At 36.1% G+C, this 18,929-nt stretch overlaps 2 protein-coding genes across 2 annotated transcripts in view; one reads left to right on the forward strand and one right to left on the reverse strand.

Annotated features, from left to right (window-relative positions):
- The window catches only part of adam22 (ADAM metallopeptidase domain 22), an 80,853-nt gene that overhangs the window by 27,503 nt on the left and 34,421 nt on the right, over window positions 1–18,929 (forward strand). Inside the window, exons 6-8 of the mRNA XM_055211070.2 lie at window positions 5,207–5,270; window positions 17,177–17,246; window positions 17,638–17,696. Of these exons, the coding sequence (XP_055067045.2) occupies window positions 5,207–5,270; window positions 17,177–17,246; window positions 17,638–17,696 (193 nt within the window). The remainder of the gene's footprint in view (window positions 1–5,206; window positions 5,271–17,176; window positions 17,247–17,637; window positions 17,697–18,929) is intronic.
- Window positions 11,198–16,782, reverse strand: cldn12 (claudin 12). The gene is made up of 3 exons (XM_055211071.2): window positions 16,617–16,782; window positions 15,923–16,235; window positions 11,198–13,039 (listed from the first exon to the last, which is right to left on the reverse strand). The coding sequence occupies exons 2-3, from the start codon at window positions 16,197–16,199 to the stop codon at window positions 12,288–12,290; spliced, it is 1,029 nt and encodes a 342-aa protein (XP_055067046.1). The 5' UTR covers window positions 16,200–16,235; window positions 16,617–16,782; the 3' UTR covers window positions 11,198–12,287.

Raw genomic sequence — 18,929 nt, forward strand, 5'->3', positions numbered from 1 at the left:
CTATATTACACATTTTAAAGCTAAAATCATTAGTGCCGTGGTGTTTCAATGGTTTCGTGAGAATCACCCATGCGCTGTTTGGTGTGCCAGGGCAACTTTGAACCCAGACGCAGCCAAGCACGCGAGCAATTTGAGCTGACCTTATATGCTACTTTGTTGGCATCTGTTTGGTGTGTCCCTACCGTAATACGATGTTGTTTAATTAAGAGCAACTGCACGTCTTTCACTATTTTGCACAAAAATGAAAAAATATGGACCAAGTATGTTTGGATGTAAAATCATAACTTGCCATTGTTTACAAACACAACACCGGCCTTACTGCACGACAGTATAGAGGAGACTTCCACTATGTGAGTTTACTGGTATTTTGGTACTGATATTTAAATTATATCCTAAATAGATAAAAGATGAAACATTGTTGCGAGTGTTATCAATTTGTTTGGTAGCCCCAGTGGTGTAGTGGTGTCTGGAGAAGTGGGTATACTCTTAGTTTATGCCCCCAGTAGAAGTGGGTATACTCTTAATGTATGCCCCCAGTAGAAGTGGGTATACCCCATGCCATCAAATAAAGAGGTGGGTATACTCCATATACCTGCGTATACCCTGCACTACACCACTGGGTAGCCCAGCCCACTTATTACAATCTAAAATACTGCTACATGTTGTTGTACTATGTTCTGTTTGCCATTTTCACTTTCAACATAAAAAATTACTTGTCACTGGGAAAGTGATTGGCCGTCTGCCTGAGGAGAATTGAGTCTGTCTCTATAGAGAGCCTTACACATAGCCTCTCTGCATGGCCCTCTGGGATAGCTCAGTTTCTTGTGTCTTTATTTTTAGTTGAAGAAGGAGTCAGGTCAGATCCATCTCTCTCTCTCTCTGTCTCTTTTTGTATGTGAACACAACGATAGTCAGGTCAGATCTAGCTCAGAAATAGAGCCCCGAGATTCTCATTTTTACTCATGACTACAGTAGTTCATTCACCCTCACTGAAAAAAATTATTCATTCAATTTACTCACAATCAATTTATTTAAGCTACATTTAAATATAAAAATTAGACAAACAAAACAAAACAAAAAGGTTTTGTTTTAATGTAGCCTAAATAAATTGATTGCAACCACTTACCCTTTTTTCAGTGCTCTTTAATGTGCCATTATTGTATACTAAACAGTTGCCACTTTTGCAAGTATTACCATTCACAAGCAGACAATTAATCACATACAAAATAAAAGTGTGTTTTTGCATAATAAATGTATATACATTTCAGATATATACTTATATGAAGAGTTTCGTTGCAAAACGAGATAAATCCATTTTTTAACATTTTTGTCAAAACATGTTTATTATTATGTTATCATGTTATTATTTTGTTTTATGGTGCTGCTTAGCTGTATTTTTTAAGTTATGAAGGTTTTAAATCAAAACAAACCAACTGCGGTTGCATTGAAATTAATTGGAATGCACAACCAAAAAACGCGATTTCTGAACAATAAAAAAACGGTGGTTATCTCGTTTTGCAACGAAACTCTTCATATATACTTATATTTTGTATGCAATTAATCAAGTTTAATCTTTGCCCACCACTAATTTTTATAAAAAAATAAATGAAGAGTTTGGTTCCAAAACACAATAAATCCATTTTGACTTATTTCGGTAAAAATGTGTTTTCTATACCAAGAAAGTGACAAGATGAAAACCATTATTTTCTGTTACAATCTTTCACATAGCATCTTTAGGTTATAAAACATAAAAAAAGATTTAAAAATAATTATAAAATTGATTATTTTTTTGGCAAAATGCATTAATAGAAAATGTACACAAATATTTGGAGAGCTTGTTCCACAACGCGATAAACGCCATATTTAAAAAAAAAACATGACAAGTTTTTTTTAAATGCTATAAATCTATTGAATCAATATATAAATGTGCATTCATCTTTGCCATGTTATATTCATTTAGTTGACTAGTGGTATACACTAATAAAAAAATAAACATTAACGGCATTAATCAAAACACTTACTTTGTCATATTAGGAACACTGTCATTGCTGCTGTCATCCTTGGGATGTCGTCGTTGAACTTTTTTGACAGCGATCAGTTGTAAAATGTTTTGGTCCTGCTCGATTTTCGTTGACTTCGCATAAAATAAAATAAAAAATAAAAGTATGACAGAAGCTTGATGCAGTCGTGTGAGAACAAGCAAGAGCCAACATTTTTCCTTCGCCCGAGTGCCTGAGTAGTTTATGTTTCTTCCCAGCCACAGAAAACCATCACAGATTTATCAATGCCATCAAAGTATTATTTTGTTTTTGTTTGTTTGTTGATCACAAAGTTCAAAGTAGATGAGGAAAACTAAGATTCTGTGTGTATTTAACGCACCACCATTGTTGTTTACAATGCGTGGAATGGTGCGCTCTGCGCTGTGATTGGATAAGCGGATTTATTGCATTCTGCATTCTGCATTCTGCGACTGGCGTTTATCGCGCTTTGGGAAAAAAGGGAGAAAAGATGACAGAATCTACTTTTTAATACTGACCAGATACAATACTGATTTTGGGCCCTATTTTAACGATCTAAGCGCATTGTCTAAAGCGCACAGCGCAACGTGTAAATGGGCGTGTCCGAATCCACTTTTGCTAATTTAACGACGGGAAAAATGCTTTGTGCGCCGAGCGCATGGTCGAAAAGGGTTGGTCCTATTGTAATGGGAGTATTTTGGGCGTAACGTGCAGTAAACCAATGAGTCTCAGCTCTCATCCCCTTTAAAAGCAAGTTGCGCTGGCTATGTCTAATCCCTATTTAGATGACGGACTTTGTAAACTGAAAAACTAAGCGGAGGAAGAAGATCGCCAGTTTAAGATTAATGTTAAATAATTGTGTTGTTTTTCACTTGTATTGAAATGGTTATTTTTTTTATTAAAACCTTTAAACCCCGTTTTCTTTTAGTCATGGAAGTAAAAAAGCAGGCTTTTAATTGCTTTAAAAGTATGGCTATCCAAAATCATCAAAAAATAATTTACAAGTATGTAAGATAAGGTTTGTACTATAAAAATACTTTATTTGTTACAAACAGGAGATAAAGAATTTACAAACGGCTCTATGCGCGTTTCAGCACTTTGGACAGCGTTTTTTTAGCAAAGAGTTTTTTTAGCAAAGAGTTTTTTTAAGCATTACTTAAAAATGTTTCTCATCTCACCAAATCCGCAGGTACAGAGTCATCATATAATAAATCCGTGAGGTAGCATTTAAAAACATTTAAAAACAGATACATTTGTTTAAAGCAAAGCATTTATTTACTTACCAGGCTGCAGGTGAAGCAGCTCTTTGCGCCTTCTAACGTCTCATAATAAGTCCTCATTTATGTCCAAGAGATTCAATAATAATCTTTTACATTCATTCCTTTAATCTTTCATATTTAAAAGCATTTTTGTGCTGCTGCGCATTCATGTACTTTGTGATAAGCAAACCCGCATTGTCGTCCCGTTTATAGGCACATATTACTAATGCGCTCTTTAAATAACAAAAACAACATTGCGCCATTGACTTTAGTCTTTAGAGCAGGTTTTTGTTGGTCAATGGCGTAGTCTATTTTAGTTGCCTCAAAATAGCAATGCGCCAACAATGCGCCTGAACACACCTTGTTTTCAGACCAGAACGCCCATGGGCACAAAATTGGGCGCAAATGCATTTGCTATTTAAACAATGTGGCGCTAAATGTGAAAATTAGGGTGGAAACTAGCGAAAGACATTTCCGTTGCGCATTGCGCTGCATTGCGCCGGGTGTAAGATAGAGCCCTTAATAAAATAAAAAAATAGCATTTATCACGTTTTGGAACCAAACTTCAAATATTTGTGTACATTTTCTATTAATTATTATAGCATATTTCATGAATGATGATTGAATGATGGAGATGAGCATTATACCCAGAGGATATCCAGAGGATTTCAAAGTGTTTCGGTGTGTAGAATAGTGCATATTGTCCATAGTAAAGTATGTCAGATCATGGAGGTCTGCTGCATCTGCTCCAGTACAGCAAATGGACCATACATATTTTGTGGTTTTGCATAATTTCTATAGTTAATCAAATTTACTGAATTTATGTAGACAGTGTGGGCACAATTACATTTTGTGTGTGTGTGTGTGTGTGTGTGTGTGTGTGTGTGTGTGTGTGTGTGTGTGTGTGTGTGTGTGTGTGTGTGTGTGTGTGTGTGTGTGTGTGTGTGTGTGTGTGTGTGTGTGTGTGTGTGTGTGTGTGTGTGTGTGTGTGTGTGTGTGTGTGTGTGTGTGTGTGTGTGTGTGTGTGTGAAAGAGAGAGAGAGAGAGAGAATTTATGGTGCAGTTTACTTTAATGTCATGTTTAGCATCAGACTAAGTGTCATGGTCTAGTGATGACAGTCCACTATAGACAGTTTTAAAAACCATAATCGATTGAGAGATATTTTTCTTTTAAAGGTCACTGACCTAAAGCTATTAGGGATGTATTGGCTTATTTATTTTTTTACACCGGATATGAGCGCAGCATTATGACGTGTTGAAAACGAAATTGCTCCCACTATAATTAATAAAGATGTCTAGTCTGTAAATCTTTGTTAAATCTGTAAGAAAAATATTGTCAAAAATGGCTTCAAGCTGTCACTGGGGCAGTACCCTTTAAGTGAAAGTGTGATGTTTGTCATGTATGGAAACCATACTCAAAATGTGACTTCTACATTTAATATATCCCAGTGAGTAAATACCTGCACTGCAAGTCGTCAACACTGTTTATTTCATTCGTTTATGTGATTGGTGTTATTGAAGCAGGATGTGTATGTAAATCGTCCTTCTCATTGACATAAAGCTTTCAAAGGTCACCTTAAGCATGTCTGCGCCGTCTGCAGGTCTGACCGATTGATCGAACTCCATCAGACCAGAGAACGATCTTATGTCTCAGGGCTAAAGGAGAAGTCTGGACACACAAACACACTATCTACTTATAGACGTAATGCTTCATTATAGCTTAAGTATTATTTTGTTATGTAGTGTGAGAATGCAGTGCATTTGGACAGCCACCAGTAAAACATCTAGACAGCAGTTTTTGCTATAGTGTTATAAAAAACCCAGAAGACCTGACTTTGCTTTACCTTTCTGGAGAGTGTGAAACATTTTCTGTATAAGCATTCATTTGTTACTGAAGAAACTCTCAAACCTGTCTCTCTTTTTTTCTAGTGGAATGTTCTTTGATGGGAATCATACATACATGATTGAACCAGGAGGAGAGAATAACAAGAGTGTAAGTATACTAAATTTATTCAGTAATTGTAATTTTGTTTTAATTCATCTGAACCAGCTGGGTTTTTTTCTGCAGTTCAAACTATGTTTCTATGCTTACCGATGGTTATTCATTGTTTCTACTATACATTATAATCAGTGTTGTCTGCCGATGTATAATGTCTGCTGTTATGTTGGTTATTAGACATAACATAAAAGTAGTTATCGAATCAGCTGACATTTCTATACTGGATAGGCGGGTCATATGTTGACCAATAAACCCATCTCATGCAGTCAATAGAGACACCTGACTCTACAGAAGCTCGGCTATTAGCTGCTAATGGCTGTATAGATGAAAGATGAGCTAAAGCCGTGTCGCTCACTAAGGTCTAAGAGAGGAAAATATAATTTCGTAGCAGCCGAACATTGATTTGATTCATTAAACAATTGATAGAGCAATGTGCAAATGAAGTACTAAAGTGAATTGTTATTTAGACCAGCGCTTATAGCTCTATGATTTCATGATCTGATGCTATAGATGGGTTAAAGAACGTAAACTTTATAAAAGAATGAAACCTGTTCAGTGCTTCTGAAGGTTTATAAGAGTTTATCATTCAGTTAGTTTGCTTTTATTTGTGACCCTGGACCACAAAACCTGTCACAAGGGTCAATTTTTTTAAATTAAGTTTTTTCCAATATTTGGTTGAGATACAACCATGTGAAAATCTGGAATCTATGGATGCATAAAAATCCAAATACTGAGAAAATCACCTTTTAAAGTTTTCCAAATTAAGTCCTTAGCAACACATATTACTAATAATATTTTTATATATATATTTAGGGTAGGAATGGCAAAATATCTTGATCTTTATTTAATATCCTAATGATTTTTGACTTTTTAAAAGTTGGGTAACTCATAAGACTGACGTGACACCTTCATAATGTGTCATGAGCATATAGGAGATTTTATGCACATTTATGACAACGGTCATTAAGTCTCGTTTGTTCAATTATGTCATTTTTAATGCAAAGATGACATTGTTTGAATTGCCTTTGTTATGACAACTTGGCATAAACCAATACATCATAACTTGTTATAAATCTGTCATAAACATGACATAGCAGAATAATTATCAAACTTAGAAACTACCTAGCTTTATCGGTTAACATTACATTAAACTGTCATTTAAATGTCATTAAGTGTTAATACTGTCAAATTATTTTAAATACCTTAACAAAATCCAACAGACACGTCAAAATATTATACTTAACTTTATGTATGTGCACAATACATAAAAAACTGATAAATAACAGAACTTTTTCTTTCTCACACTGAGGGTTCTGAAATTTTCTGACATAGAAGAAAAAACAAAACATTTAATCAATTTCATTTAATTTAATGTAATTAACTTTATGGACGATATGGACTAAACGCTGCTTACCTTTACCCATTAATGTACTGTTACCCATTATTGGACTGTTTTCATTTAATTTAAGGTGAATCGGTCTATAAATGCAATAAAATATAATTTTATAAATTTGTATTATTATTATTTTTATTGTTATTATTATTGAATGATTGATTTTATTTGTTAAACACATGGAGGATACTAAAAAACATTTTGAACTGAAGAATATTCATGATGTTGTTATAAAACTATTTGACAGAGTATTAACACTTAGGGCCCTATTTTAACGATCTAAGCGCATTGTCTAAAGGGCACAGCGCAACGTCTAAATGGGCGGGACCGAATCCACTTTTGCTGATTTAACGACGGGAAAAATGGTTTGTGCGCCGAGCGCATGGTCGAATAGGGTTGGTCCTATTGTAATGGGAGTATTTTGGGCGTAACGTGCATTAAACCAATGAGAGTCACAGCTCTCATCCCCTTTAAAAGCAAGTTGCGCTGGCGCTATATCTAATCCCTATTTAGATGACGGACTTTGTAAACTGAAAAACTAAGCGGAGGAAGAAGATCCCCAGTTTAAGATTAATGTTAAATAATTGTGTTATTTTTCACTTGTATTGAAATTATTTTTTTATTAAAACTTTTAAAACCCATTTTCTTTTAGTCATGGAAGTAAAAAGGCAGGCTTGTTATTGCTTTAAATGTATGGCTATCCAATATCATCAAAAAATGCATTTGCTATTTAAACAACGCGGCGCTAAACGTGAAAATGAGAGTGGAAACTAGCGAAAGACACTTGCGTCGCGCATTGTGCTGCATTGCGCCGGGTGTAAGATAGAGCCCTTAATGACATTTAAATGACAAATTATATTTGTACCACTGTAGTTGAGGTCAAGAAAAATATGAATGACAAAGTATTAACACTTAATGACATTTTAATGACAAATTTAATTTGTATCACTGGTAAAAAAGAAGTTTGTTATGTTGTCTTGGTAATGTCAAGTTGTCATAACAAAGACATCTCAAACAATGTCATCTTTGCATTAAAAAAGACGTAATTAAGCGAATGACACTTAATGACAGTTGTCATGAACGTGCATAAAATCTCCTTCATGTTCATAACACATGTCATGTCATGATTATGAATGTGTCATTTAAGTCTTATAAACACCCCTTCAAGTAAAGTGTTACCAAAAATGGATAATTTTGACCCCTACAATGTATTGTTGACTATTACTATACAAGTGCTACTTGTGACTGCTTTTATAGTCCAGGGTCACATTTATTAGCTTTTTGTTTTGTTCATCATCTTTGTTTTTGAGTCGTACTTCTACGTTTGAGAACATATTTTTTAACATCCAAAGTTATTTAAATACAATGGTATGAAATTCACCAAATAATTTTAAAGGGCAAGTGTGAAGCAATTGTATTCACCACATAGACACACCTTTTGTTTGCTGACCGAGATAAAGACACTAGACGTATACGATCAGTGCTGACTGTGTCTATACAGTAAGACTTACTGTATTGGGTGACGTCCAGCACTGATTACGGTTCATGTGACTCCTTTATCTCAACTCTGACATCATTTGTGTGCTGCTTTTGTAATATGTCTGAATCACTTTTTATCCCCTCTCTGCCTTTTTTCTGTCTAAACATTTTACATTAGAAAGAAATTAATATCTTGAGAGATGCCTTGGCTTTTTAATCTCTGGTTGTTGTGTCTTGCTCTCTGTGTTAATGGGTTTAATACAACTATTTAATGTCATGACCTTGTGCGTTTAAGTGACCTTAGCGACAGGGAAGTCCTCTGATCTGATTCATTTAGACGCAGTCACAAACCAGAGGGACAGTATCGTCCTGATTACCATATGGCACATGCATCTGTCATCAACCCTGTATTGCAGCAGGGGACATGAAAGCGTGTCCCTCTTTGGCCTTGGTAGCATCTCTCACTCGAAGTTCCCGCTTCATTCAGGGTATTTGCATCTCACCTTATATGCGCTAGTCCAAAATGACCCTATCTATTCCAATATAAACAGGCAAGGTGTGTTTGTTGTAAAAGGTTTTTGGATGAGAGCGACATCTATTTCTATCTGTATCTCATTTTTTCTTCATTCTGAGCTTGGCGGAGATTCAGGCTGATGATGTTGGGGGTGGACGATCGTCTCCAGAATACGGCAGGCACCCCACCCCCCAACATCCTTAACACACTTTCCACAAAAAAAGTGTGCCACCCCCCAGCCTGCTTTCTATTCATGATCTAGGCCCCAAGAGAACCCACACACACCCTCCCCTGCCTTCATACAGAAAACCCCATCTTATTTTAGGCCAGTGCATCTGATGGACCATCTGCGTTATACGACTAATCCTCCTACGACAAATGCCCCCTCTCATCTGTGTGTATATGAGAGAGGTGAAAGGGTGTATATGTATAGAAAGGTCTCTCTCCCCTGGCTTTCTTATATAATGGTATATATTATTTCATTTTGACCTTGAGTGCAAGCATGCAAATGCGTGTCAGAGACAACGTTTAGTAGTCTTATTTCATATTAAGTCAATTCAATTTCATTTTATATAAATGTTTAATTGTTTAAACTCCTAGGAGAATAACCCTTTAGGGATAAAAGTCCTTGGGAGAAAAAAACCTTTGAGAGAGAGCCAGACATAGCTGATACTATATAGAAAATATACTATATATTAAAGAGCACCTATTTCATATCTAAAAACGTTATTTTGTGTATTTGGTATAATACAATGTGTTTGCGTACAATTTTCCACATACTGTACATTTTTGTAGCTCCAGATTTCACTCTCTTCCTAAAACGCACTGATTTTGTACAAAACTCATTGATTTGAAAAGCACGTTGTCCCTGATTGGCCAGCTAATCTGTACGTTGTGATTGGCCTAAATACCTTTGACGTCAGCCGGAAATGTGACGCTCCTTACAATGTTTGAAAGATTCGGTCACAATGCAATGACAGGAGTTAACTTACAGGCTGTGAGTCCGAAGCGGGAGGAATTATGATACTGTCGATGTTGTCTACATCATAGATATGTATAATAAAGGCTATATGTCTCGCCCGCGCTGCTGGCCAATTGAGTGGAACGTCTGCATTTGGCGGCCATCTTACCACAGGAAGCTCGCTCACTCGTAGCATTGCGTTTAATGGAGCATGTACTTTTAAATGACCATAACTTGCTCAATTGTCTACCAATTTTCAAACGGTTTGGTTTGTTATAAACGTCAGAGATGTACCTATGACACTGCATACTTAATAAATAATTTTCTTGAATCATGTTAAAGCATCCAGAATTTTAGCCACGTTAATAACGTTTGTAAGAAACCAAACCGTTTAAAAATGGGTAGAAAATTGAGCAAGTTATGGTCCTTTAAAAAGCTCCATTAAACGCAATGCTAAGGGTAAGATGGCCGCCAGGTGATGACGTTAGAGACTCCGCCGTAACACATCTAGCCTTTATTATACATATCTATGGTCTACATCACCAATCCCAGGAAGTAAACCGTTGCCTACAATCTGTGTGTTTGTTGTAATCCAAGAAAAGAGATTTACGTTGGAGACGATAACTTGCGTCATCGTTTACTTTGGGATATGTATTTTTTGCGTATTGTTAACACAACACACACTTCCACACCAAAAAAAATGAAAAATCGTGAATCTGACAATAGGTGCCCTTTAAATACTACACTGTAAAAAATGTCTGTAGAAATTACAGTATTAATGGGTATTACTGGCAACTAGCTGCCAGTAACTTACTGTAGATTTTACATTTATGTTATTTACTGGCAACATTTTGTTCAAAGTTAAATGAACATGAAACATTTTTTGACTTTATCTTCTACAGTAAGTTACTGGCAACCAGCTGCAAAATTACAGCAAATTTTTTAGAGTGTACATTATAAAATGCTATGGAAATTAAACATTTTTAAAAAATGTAATTAAAATTGAAGCGATTGGTCGCTGTGCAGACTTAAGTAATCCAGTAGCAAAAAATAATGGGGTGGTTTCCCGGACAGGGATTAGCTTAAACCAGGACTAGGCCTTAGTTTAATTAGGAAATCTAACTAGTTTTAACAAACATGCCTTACTAAAAACATTAATTTTCAGACAAAACAAAGGGCACTGATGTATTTTAAGATATGTCAGTGCAAGTTGTTTTAAGTTGGGACAGCGCTTACATTTATTTTAGTCTAGGACTAGTCTAATCCCTGTCTGGGAAACTGCCGCAATATATATTAAGTCTATATTTTAAAATACTATATTTTAAATACTATATTATAAGATTTAATAATAATTCATGTAGAGTAGTTATTTACTTTTCCAAAAATTGGCTACGTTTTTCTCAACATAAGCAGATATCAGGCGGCATCATAATTTAAATGGGACTGGTGGTGATCAATTGTAATGATATACATTGCCGGCAATATTTGACTTTGGATATTTATAGCAGCTAACTATAGATTTTGGGGATGAGCGACTGTGTTATAAACAATTCAGACATCAAGTGACAGCGCAATGAATATGTCAACGTAACATTTAATTTAATAAACAGCACTTTTATCAAAAGATTAGTAGACCTTAGTCTAATACATCCAATACAAACATGCATTTGAATTAAGGACAGCTTTGTTGAAAGGCAAAAGGAATCTAAGCCAAGTACAACAATTTCTTGTCAACATACAGTAAGATAGACTATTCATTTAAGACATTAGTGTTTTTCCTTAATCTCAAATGTGTCTCAGTCTAGTTATTTTTTGTAGATCGACTTTCAGTGGTTAAACTTTTGAATAAAGGCATAAAAAATCCACAACATATATGAGTCCAATATATAACCAAATTCATTTTGATAAAACTTGAAATGCCCAAACCCTTTAAAATAAAGGCTTGACCAAAATTAAATACAGATTATGTTATTAAAGTGTTTCTTAATTGTTAAAATACATATTGACATAAGATTAGAAATATAAAAATAGTAAAACTGTAATGGTAAACTTTCATTTGAAGTACATTCATTGAACTTCAAATAAAACCAACAACAAAACATACAAATAAATGGATAGGCATTTTTTTATAATAAAAAAACATTAGTATGTACGAAAATTCATATTCTGTAACAACATTGGAAGAAAAACATTAGATATTACAACAACAAAGCAACACACGTATTTCCCTTAAGATACTGCAAAAGGCAACTATGAAACTTCATGACATGATTGGCAATTGACAAGAGACAGACATGTGTAAGCAATCGATGTTAGTGTCTTTTCTTTTAAGTAGTCAGATGTAGATCAGTAGACTAAACATAAAGGGTAGTACAGTGTTTAACATCAAAATAAGATTAGTGTGTTACCATCGATGTTTAAGAGCAAATACAGAGTAAGGCACATGACTTTCTAAAACTATTTTTGACCATTTTCAGTGCTACGACAAAAAGGCATGTGCTACATTAACTAAATAAAGTTCACACTTTTATTTCCTTCATATCCAAAGTCTGACAGCTAGTTTGTAATTTCTAACTTCCAGAATTACACGCAATGCCAGTTTGACCTCTTCGAGTGAAACGTCAGTGAAAACTTCAGACAACGTAACTGTGTTTCTATTCAGCGTTACTCTGTAAGGACGGGGATGTCAATCTCGATACCTGACATATTGGAGCGTGTGGAATATCGGTGCCCAGCGTATCTCTGTGAGGGGGCGTAGCTCTGAGAGGGGGCGTAGCTCTGTGAAGGGGCGTAACTTTGAGAGGGGGCGTAACTTTGAGAGGGAGCATAGCTATAACCTCCAACTTCTGATCCGTAGCCATCAGGCCCTGACATCTGTGGCATATAAACATGAGGTGGCAGTGGCCCTCCAGGTTGAGGGTAACCCTGTGCATTGACAAAAGAGGGGGCGTCCATGACGGCAGGAGGGTAGTTCTGTGGTACATAAGTCACAGGAGTGGGCAAGCCATTGGTCATAAGGGGCATCGCTGAAAGGCTGTTGGTCATTGCAGGTACCTCTGGAAGAGGCAGCCAAAAAGGTGAAGGCAGTTTCTTACACATGCAATACCACATGAACATCAGAAGAGCGGCTAACACCAGCCCACCAGCACCGCCGATGGCCACATAGACCGCGAACTCCACCGCAAACAGATTATCGTAGCGCTGATTAAGGTCTTTTGTGTGAAACAAGAACCAGACGGAGGGTGGCATGGCGATGGACCCGCCTAGAAAAAGAAGCATCGCAGCCACTAGATGGCAGCCCGAACTGTTTACCAGGCAGCGGCTGTTCTTGATGTCTTCGGGAGTCTTGGAGCAGCATGCGGTCTTACACATACCAGTGAGACAAAGCAGAATAGCCAAGCTTGCAAAGAATAAACCTGTGAAAAGAAAAGATCAACATCCCCTTAAATTGAAAACTGCGTGTACTGAAATAACACACATTAAGGGGAGGAGGAACTAATGATGTTACCATGCACAACCTGAAGCCTTAAATGAATAGTTCACCCGAAAATTGGCCCATAATTTACTCCTAGGTGTATATGATGGTGGCACACCGGCTCCACGTCGGTACTTAAGATGATCATTGGTTCTCGCGTGTCTCGTGACTGTGTGTTTTGTCATGACGCATATGACAGTCAGCTGGACTCTTAAGAACCAACTATCGTCTTACGTACTGACGTGGAGCTGGTGTTCTGCCATTTTAGATCATAGGTCACAACTGTTTCGAAATCTTTTGAAAATCCAATGATTTTCACCACTAGGGGGAGTTGATCACAAATGACCAGGGTCTAATATGGTTAAGTGAACTCGGGTCAGTTTGTTTATGCTATAAGTTCTAAAAACATTCATTCTTCTGACTAATAACACTACAATTTTGTCTACTTTTTGTTTATTCAATGACAAACATGTGCATAATTAAAAGGGGAGTAAGTTTTAAAGGTGCAGTGTGTACATTTTAGCGGAACCTAGTGGTGAAGTTCGCGAATTGCAACAAATGGCTCAGTTCACTGATCAACCTTCACTTTTGAAACGCATAGAGAAGCTACTAGGGGTGCAACGATTCATCGTGCAAATGCGCGTTTTCTCAATGAATGAATTTGAATGAATTACGGTGAAATCCCGGCACATCCGAACGCCAGAGGGCGCTCCCGTGCAGAAACTCCCTTTGTGCCACACAAGAAGTAGCATTACAAACGCTATTCCAGGAAATGTCTACACATGAATATTTATACGCTGTTCTTCAAATTGTTTCAGGTATTTTCATGATAATAAAGAATGTTTTGAATCATTTTGTTTAACGAGTGTTGCTTTTTTAAATGCACGTAATAAACGACTCCGACTTATAATGATTTTAGATTGATAAGGAATTCCTACTGACCAAATGCCGTAATACAGGCACAAGCTGTGCATAAAACAAAGAATCGCAGCCTTGCGATTCAGAATCGATTTCAGACAGGCATTTTTAATGAGGACCGCGATTGAATCGTGATTGAATCGTTACATTCCTAGAAGCTACAGTAGCTTGTACGGTAGTAAACATGTCATTGTTGGAGACAACTTAATAAAAAAAAAAATTGTCCGTTAAGGGATCTGTAGAAACATGGCTGCACAAAATAAAACATAAATAAAACGTGTCATTCTAAGGTAATAAAAACATAACGGTTCATTATTAAAGGTCTTTATACACCCTTGACAATATAGTTTTGTATATTATTTTGCATTTCTGTGAAGAGATTCTTTTAAAAAGTACACACTGCACCTTTAATGATCTGTTTGCCCTATTAATTTAATTTAGTTTAATAAATAATTTTTCTTAAAAACATATTTTTAGAAAAATATTGCTATTAATTTGTAAAAAGGGTAAAACGTTTGGACATATTTTGTTGCGTTTACACTATTTTGACCAGCAGGTGTTTAGCAGCGTGTGTGGTGTTTTGAACGCTTCGAAAAACTTAATCAATTTGCGAAGCAATTTGTTCAATTGATTCAAAGCTTTGAAAAGCTTTGTTTCTCCCAACACTAGCTAAAACATTTTTCTCATAAACATTGATTCGCTTCAAAAGACACATATTAACCAACCAGGGTTGTATGGATTCCTTCAATGATGGATGGGCTTCAAACATGCGGCTGCTATTACAAGGCTAGGAAGAGCCAGGATATTATTCAATGGGGTGGTTTCCCGTACAAAGATTGGCTTAAGCCAGGACTAGGCCTTAGTTTAATTAAGAAATATAACTAGTTTGAACAAACATGCCCTACTAAAAAACATTACTTGTGTGCATTTTGAGGCAAAACAAAGGTCACTGATGTATTTTAAGATATGTCGGTGCAAGTTGTTTTCAGTTTGGAAAGCTCTTCCATTTATTTTATTCTAGGACTAGGCTAATCCCTGTCTGGGAAAACGCCCCAATATTACTTTATATAAGGGTCAATGACGTGACGTTAATTATTTTGTGTCCATACAGTTCATTTAAATGTAAAAGGGTTAAAATTTCAAAATAAATTTGCAGATTACTTGCATACATTCTCTTTTTTGAGGAAGTTTAGAACTTCTGGTTTTATTTTATTTTGAAAGAATATTTGGGGGATAATTGCAAAAATGTCAATGTGGTGCAACCGATCTGTGTCAATTGGTATAACTAGTATTTTTTAAAATATAAATATATTCATAAAAAATGTGGAATAAAATATAATCATCTAGTTTAGTGTAATATAATTATTTTACATACACTTTTATTTCATTTGTCATTTATCATTTGTCAAAGATTATTTAGAAAACAGAGCTGTTTTAAGCATATGTCAGGACAAATATTACAAAAACGCATTAAAATTTACATTTAGAAATAACTAGAAATTATATATATATATATATATATATATATATATATATATATATATTTTTTTTTTGACGATTACACTTACCGGTGCATGCCATCAAGGTGCATAAAATATTTAATATTTCTCATTCTTTGGTGCAATTGGCGGACTGACATATTTTAAAATACATCAGTGCCCTTTGTTTTGCCTCAAATTCAACACAAGTAATGTTTTAGTAAGGTATGTTTGTTAAAACTAGTTATATTTCCTAATTAAATTAAGGCCTAGTCCTGGCTTTAGATAATCCCTGTCCAGGAAACCACCCCTATATGTGTTTAGCTTCAGAAAGGAAGTCATACATACCTAGGATGGCATTAAGGCCGTTTGTAAATGATGGGCTAATTTTCATTTTTGGGTTAACTATTCCTTTAATGAACACCTACCAGTAGGTAAACAGAACTGCAGTAGTCTGAGGTCCAGCTGGTCTACTTTAATGTACCAGTCTGCATCGAAGTAATAACAACCTTGAGAACCATCTCTCTGTACACACTTGGTCCACAGGCCGTCATACACCGTTACGTTTTTGGCATTTTTGTTGAAGGTCACCAGACGTGTTGTCCTCCACTGCGGGATGAGTGTAGCCACAATCAAACTGCCCACCGACAACAGAGCAATGATGAAGGCAAACGCATTGGTTGCGTGAATGTCACGACAAGACATGGCTGGAATCACGTCCAGATCAAAAACAAAGAAATCCTGGAGGCAAAATTAAACAAGAAATGCTCTTAGTATGACTTATTTGATTTGTGTGCCACGTTTACTATATATGAAATGTACATGTCTCTGTGTCAGATGATGATTTCATCTCTCGGTCGCATCTCTGTCAGGAGTTTACCGTCGATTTTTACAGATAAAATAAGATAAAGTAAAAACGTTTGCCACATAAAGAGTTAACTGGCTGTTGTTGCAGTGCGTTTTAGTTAAGTTGGGTACAGTTACGTGTCTTTAGTTATGATTAATAAAATGATTATTATTCACTAGCGCTAACATGCTAGTCTCTGCTAACGGCTAACGCAACCTGTTGCGCTTCGTTTTTACGTGCGTGACGGTATCAATAACAACACATCTCACAAATACCTGATTAAAAGTGAGCTTTACAGGACTCTTGTGGCAATGTAATGGTCATTTTTTCATTTCTTGCGATCTTCTGTTTGTGGATCTGTTGTGGTTTGTTCAAGTAGGAGTCTTTGGGAGAGCGCACGAACTGACTGGGATGGGTGGGTGCGACGGGACGGTGACGTCATGGGCGCGATCACGTGTTTACCACTACTGTTTGGGTTATGTTCTGGAAAAAAAAACAAGTTTGATACATACTAGTATTTGAAGTTTAAGAAATATATGCTTTTTCGCCTACTATTTTATATTCATTATTTGCATTGTTAAATTTTCAGTTGCGTGTCTCATGCACATAAATATGTAGCCTACTATATGCTGCAAAAGCAGCAAGATTAATATTGTGTGTTACTTGAAATCCCCATGAACCATTTTCCCCGTTTATTTTAAAATTAGTCACTCTCTCCCCTCCCTCCAACTTTCTTGTGAAATCCAAGCAGTATGTCTCACCAAACACACGAAGCGTTATGTAGGTGGATATTTAACACAGATATGAATCATTATTCCCGCTTCTCTTTCTGCAGGAGGAGGTTCGTGTTCATATGATTTATCAGTCTCCTGGTTTTGACCCCCCTGAGGACTTCATATCTGCTGGTATGGATGGACACTTATTCTTGTTTAATTTATAAAATAAATAAGAGAAAATAATAAAGCAAAGACTTTAAGAAGTAGTTTTGTGTGCAAACACTTAGGGGTGGTTTCCCGGACAGGGATTAGCTTAAGCCAGGACTAGACCTGAGTTTAATTGGGAAATATAACTAGTTTTAAGAAACATACAGTACTAAAACATTACTTATGTGCATTTTGAGGCAAAACAAAGGGCACTGATGTATTTTAAGATATGTAAGTGCAAGTTGTTTTCAGTTTGGACAGCTCTTACATTTATTTTAGTCTAGGACTAGTCTTATCCCTGTCCAGGAAACCGCCCCTTTATGTTCAACTTTCTATACTGACATTTTAATATTTCTTTAATCTCCTTTGGCAGAATCCCAGTTCAAGAACCCTTCACCGTTCAGTGCATACCACACAAGAAAAAAGAGACAGGTAAAAAATAGAAAACATGACTCAACATTATGCTGAGTGTGTGTTTTGGCTTTTAACTACCTGCTGTGTTTTATGTGCTGCTATCTCTGTCTTGCTCTGTCTTTCTTTCCTTATCTCTATATTTGTCTTTATTTGCTATCTCTCTTACTCTTATTAAATATTTAGATAGTTAGAGTATAGGGCTGTGGACACATTATAGCGTTTATGCATATGTAAGCTCTTTCTTTAGTAAGAGGGTGAGATGAGGATTATATGAAACATGGCTGTCACTGTGGGTTGGAAATCAAAAACCAGTTCTTTTTCAGAATGGGTTTCAGTTTTGACACTCAATGATTTACATGATTTTAAGTTCTGTTAACTGTTCTGGACCCTTTGGGTAAATTTCTCAGACAGGGTTTAGATTAATCCAGGACTAGGCCTTATAGTTATATTAAGACATTTAAGAAGTTTTTACAAACATACCTTACAAAAACGATACCATGTGCATCTTGAGACAAAAAAATGGCACCGATGTATGTTAAAGGAACACGCCCACATTTTGGGAATTTTGCTTATTCACCGTATCCCCCAGAGTTAGATAAGTCCATACATACCTTTCTCATCTCCATGCGTGCTGTAACTCGGTCATATGAACTTGTTATTTGTACACAGTGTGACTATACAAACCACAACACATAAATAGGAAAATTTTCGCGTTATTTTGTCACTTATTGGGAGCAGTTTGCTAGCTGGAGCCATTCACTTTCAGTCTTTGTGCTAAGCTAAGCATCTCTGGCTGCGTCAGACGCACAGAGATGAGAAAGGTATGTATGGACTTATCTAACTCTGGGGGATACGATGAATAAGCTAAATTCCCCAAATGTGGGCGTGTTCCTTTAAAGGAGACATATCATGAAAATCTGACTTTGTTCATGTTTAAAGGGATAGTTCACCCAAAAATGAAAACAATGTCATTCCTGACTCATCCTCATGTCGTTCCAAACTCGTAAGACCTCGTTTATCTTTATAACACAGTTTAAGATGTTTTAGATTTAGTCCGAGAGATTTTTGACCCTTCATTGAAAATCCACGCACGGTACACTGTCCATGTCCAGAAAGGCAACAAAACACCATCAAAGTAGTCCATGTGACATCAGTGGGTCAGTTTGAATGTGTTGAAGACATTTTTGTCCAAAAATAACAAAAATTACTTTATTCAGCATTGTCTTCTCTTCCGCGTCTGTTGTAAAGCGC

Source organism: Misgurnus anguillicaudatus, chromosome 10, assembly GCF_027580225.2.
Source record: "Misgurnus anguillicaudatus chromosome 10, ASM2758022v2, whole genome shotgun sequence".
Classification (NCBI taxonomy): Eukaryota; Metazoa; Chordata; class Actinopteri; order Cypriniformes; family Cobitidae; genus Misgurnus; species Misgurnus anguillicaudatus.

Excerpts from the sequence above, each read along its gene's own strand:
- cldn12 (XM_055211071.2), bottom strand. The coding sequence starts at position 16,199 with ATGTCTTGTCGTGACATTCACGCAACCAATGCGTTTGCCTTCATCATT. Across the intron at positions 13,040-15,922 it reads GCAGTTCTGTTTACCTACTG|GTTTATTCTTTGCAAGCTTG; the intron begins GTAGGTGTTCAT and ends TTCTTTTCACAG.